Below are 4,429 nucleotides of genomic sequence, written 5' to 3'. Positions count from 1 at the left end.
TTGAGCTGTTGTTCAGCATCTTAGCTGTAGAGGGCAGTGTCACTGGCCCTCATATGTGGGATCCGAACCGGGGCCCTCTGGTGTCCCAAACCAGTTCTTAACCATCGCGCCACTTGGCCGGCCCTACACTACATTTTTTTATAGACATTCTACCCTGATGGGATTTTTCTGCACGTTCATTACATGGAAATGTTGATATTTGACCTAACAGTGAACTCAACATTATGATAAATCAAATCAGATGGAACAATAGTGTCCTTAACTTCCCTGTGTCACTCTTATGTGCATACAGATGCTCAGGGAAATCAGGAAAGATTCTGGTAATGAGGCAGAAGCAAATCTATATGGAATCCTTAAGGGGAGACAGGAACCCAGCTTCCAGATTTGTCCTTTCTTTTAAAAGGGAGAGTAAGGGACATACCACCTTGCAGGATTGTTCTTAGAATTAGAAATAATGTTCACTTTTATCACCAGAACTTAGTCCTTGGCAATGTAATGGGCACCTATGGACGATTACATCCATAATCGTCTCCAATCCTAAAATAATCCCCAAATGTCTGAAAACAAAAGGATTTTTAATAACTTCTTTGGTAGCAAAACCTAGATCCCGCTCGGGGTATTGTATAACAAAAGTATATGAACCACATTACCTTTCTTAAACTCGAAACGTTTCTAAATTTCTAAACAGGTCTGGCCCAGTCGTTTCTGGCTCATGGGTTGTGGTCATGTATCTGAATGAATGTGAATGACTTCTGTGCCTGGTTGTGGTCTAAGCAATTTACATGTATTAGGTAATTTATTCCTCATAAAAAAAAACTTTATACGGTTCTATAAGCTTCAGTTTACAAATGAAACTAAGGCACAGAGGAATTGAGTAACTTGCCCAAGATGGTAATAGCAGAATCGGGGTTCCAACCCCCACCCAAGAGCCTGCACTCCTGCAGTGAAGAGGGAATAAGAGACTACTAAGGGACTCGCATAATGCACAACTAGTAAACAACTTAGATATCAAAATACATCAAAGCCATGATGCTAATTCATTTGGTTTTGCCCACTCTGGCTACTGCAAAAGTGTAATAAAATCATGTGAAAAAAACTTGACAGTGAAAGTTCTATCTTAATGTTTTATTTGGCACATACTATATGCTAAGCATGAGTCTAATTGCTTTTCATGAATTCCTAGAAACACACCTCTCAGTTCAGCCATTTTTATCAGCTGCTATTGCAGAATCTGAGCAGTGAGAGTTAAATAATGTGCCCAAGGTCATCTCTAAGGTCACCCAGAGGATTTGAATTGAGGAAGCTGGTGCTATTGCACATTTTCCCCGACCTTGGTGCTTATTGAGTCTATAAAATGCACATTTGCGTTGTTTTTCTAAAATACTTACCCAGGTGCCTTATGTGCCACAGGGGATTGATTGTGGAGTATTTCCCATGAAACACAATCAGCATTGGGGAGGTGGCCACACCTCCTCCCAGGGAGCTGCTGTAGAGATTTTCCCTAAAAAGGAATAGAAAAGCAACATTTGGTCGGAAGCCCCACAGACTCAGATAAAGTAGAATCTAATAATTTTAAAATTATTTTTAAATTACTATATAATAAGACTATAGCCTTTGATTTCCCCACCAACTTTTTATTTTGAAAATTGCCAAACCTACACAAAATTGTGAAAAGAATACCATGAACTTCCATGTACTTCACCTCCATTCACACAGAGTGCTAATACTTTGCCATTTTAATCCTCAGGCTTTTTTATGGCAAACAGAGATCAAATTCTGATCCTACATTATTTAGAATACCTTTATTCACAAATTCAAGATTATGTGGTATTAAAATTATCCAGAAAAAAGAAAGAAGGGAAATACAATGTCATGATCCTAGTGGTTGTGTTGGTTTTATTTTCTCCATTTAAAACTTCAATAAGGAAAAATGATAAACTTTGAAAAAAATCAACCCTAAGAAACAAAGTTGCCTTTATAAAGTAATGCTTAAAAATAAATCTATGTAAGAAGGAGAAACTCGACTGAGATAAATGATTTTCAGTTGAAAAGGTTCACTAGGATTCTGGGAGATTTAAAGTCACATTATTAAGCCATTTATTAGAAAACTTTGTATAATAAGGGATTCTGCAGGATATCACTCCTCTGACATGTCATTTGAGAATAAATTTTCACCTACTGCCCCTTTTCTTTCTCAACAGTGCCTCTGTGAGAAAGTCCTACCTAAGATGTCTATAAAATATTAATAACCCCTGAGCTATACATAGAAAATTCATTGAATAATTTTGTTCCCAAGCATGGAAAAAAAATGGTAAAGAGGTGTACACATACTCCACATTTTTTTGCATCCATTTCTCCAGTTGTTTGGTGATACGCTGGTGCTTCCATTCCGTGATGTTGGCAACAATCACACCAGGATTGAATGAGCAAGTGCTGGGGCTTATGCCGAGGTCTTTGATAGTCTTTTTCCGGTAGTCCAGATAACCCATGTATGTATTCTGTAGAGGAACAGGATACGCATGCTTTTTTTTTTTTTTCTTTTTTATTAGCTGAGCCATCCTGCTACCTGTTGGCAGCTCAGCAGCTGCTCAGCTCAGGCTGGACTCGAACCGCTGTTGCTCAGAGCTCAAACCCTTGAGCGAGCTCTTAACCAACTGAGCCACTCGGCCGGCCCAGGATACGCATGCTTTTGATCAACGGGTATTTTATTTCTGGAAAAGGATAATTTCCTTGAAACCATTGTGCAGTGCCTCTGGGTTCCCTCCTGTGTCCCTGGCCACATCCCACTGTCCTCCTTTGCTGGCTTCCTCTTGTTTCCCCAGCTTCTAAAAGCTGAGTGCCTAGCCTCATTTCTAGCTCCGTTCCTTTCTCTCGTACTGACTCCCTAGACAGCCTCAGCCAGTCTCGTGGCTCTAAATACTATCTGTGTAGACAGTTCTGACCTCTCTGGATTCTCAACTCCTGCTACATCTGCCAACACAGTGTCTCCTTCTGGACACTTAATAAGGCAACTCCACTTACATCCAAAAAATGCTCCCAATCCTATCCCAAGTGGGCTGACCTACCACCTGCCCCACCTCAGTTGGTGGTAACTCTCCTAGTTACTTAGGCAAAAAACCCAGGGTTATTAGGTCATCCTTGACTCCTCTTTCTCACTTTTCATACAATTCTGTCAACCAATCTATTGGTCCCATCTTCCAAACTAGATGCAGAAGCCAACCACTTCCCAATGCCTCTACTGCTGCCTTCCTGGTCCAGGCCATGATGACCACTCACTGGTTTTCTGCCAGCTCCTCCTAACTCGTGTCCCTGCTTCCATCCTTTTTAACCCCCTCTGTCTCTCTGATCCTCATCTGCTCAAAGCCCCTCCAATGGCGTCCCATCTCATTCAGAGTAAAAGTGAGAGCTCCTAAAATGGTCTGCCCTGCCCTATACCATCTGCCCTCCCATTATCTCTCCAAGTTCTGTAATTCTTCTCCTTGATCCCTCTGTCATGCTGACCTTATTTCTTTAAGACACCAGACACACTCCCGCCTCAGGACCTTTGCACTTGCTGTTAACCTCTTCATGGAATGTTTTTCTCCCTCTTTCAGGTATGCTCAGCAACATCATCTCAGCAGAGCCTTCCATGATCACCCTATTTAAAATGCAGCCCCACCTCCACCCTGAACATCTACTAAGTATTTTACTTGTCTTCCCTCTAGAATGTAAGCTACACAAAGGCAGGCATTTTAGTTTTGTTTGCTGTACTACTAGTACCTAAAACAGTGTCAGGCACATAGAAAGCACTCAGTAGGTAGTTGAATGAATGTAACATGAGGCAGGACATATTGTTTCACATAGGCTGCCATAAGCCACCTCAGTGGGATGCTCAAATATGACCTGAAAGTAATAGACTCACTCAGGCACTTTCTATGTGCCAGGCACTGTTCTAAGAACTTCACAGGCATTACCTTATTAATTGCCAGTAATAAGTTTACATGTATTAACTAATTTAATCCTCTATTTGATAAATAAGGAAGAATACAATTGGTTAAGTATTTGGCCCAAGATCAAAGCCACTAAGTGATGGAGTTAAGATCCTGACAAAGTTGTGTTTGGCCCCAGAGTCTAGGCCCTAAAGTGTGTCACATCTTAAATGTCAGACATTTAAAATTATTTCCTGAAACTTGCTTTGAAGAACAGCATTCAATTCTTAATGGCACGTTGTATTTCAAAGCCATTCTTTTGGTTTCAGTATTACACATAGGTTCAACTTTCCTCATTTCCATCAGGGTACAGAGGTCTTTACCCTTAAACAAAATCAATATTCTCCTCTGCTGAAAGAGGGGAAAAAGAAGTGATGGTCAAAACCCTGAGAATAGGGCTGGCCGAGTGGCACGTTGGTTAAGAGCTGGCTTGGGACGCCAGAGGATCCCAGTTCGGATCC

General features: G+C 41.0%; 1 protein-coding gene across 1 annotated transcript in view; it reads right to left on the bottom strand.

The window, feature by feature from the left end:
* Positions 1–4,429, bottom strand: part of GLT8D2 (glycosyltransferase 8 domain containing 2) — a 31,744-nt gene that overhangs the window by 2,880 nt on the left and 24,435 nt on the right. Inside the window, exons 8-9 of the mRNA XM_019651885.1 lie at positions 2,332–2,498; positions 1,389–1,501 (exon numbers count right to left, since the gene is read on the bottom strand). Of these exons, the coding sequence (XP_019507430.1) occupies positions 1,389–1,501; positions 2,332–2,498 (280 nt within the window). The remainder of the gene's footprint in view (positions 1–1,388; positions 1,502–2,331; positions 2,499–4,429) is intronic.

Source organism: Hipposideros armiger, unplaced genomic scaffold (genome assembly GCF_001890085.2).
Source record: "Hipposideros armiger isolate ML-2016 unplaced genomic scaffold, ASM189008v1 scaffold_168, whole genome shotgun sequence".
In the NCBI taxonomy this organism is placed as follows: Eukaryota; Metazoa; Chordata; class Mammalia; order Chiroptera; family Hipposideridae; genus Hipposideros; species Hipposideros armiger.
The sequence above is the reverse complement of the archived record's forward strand: the minus strand, read 5'-3'. Positions and strand labels throughout refer to the sequence as shown.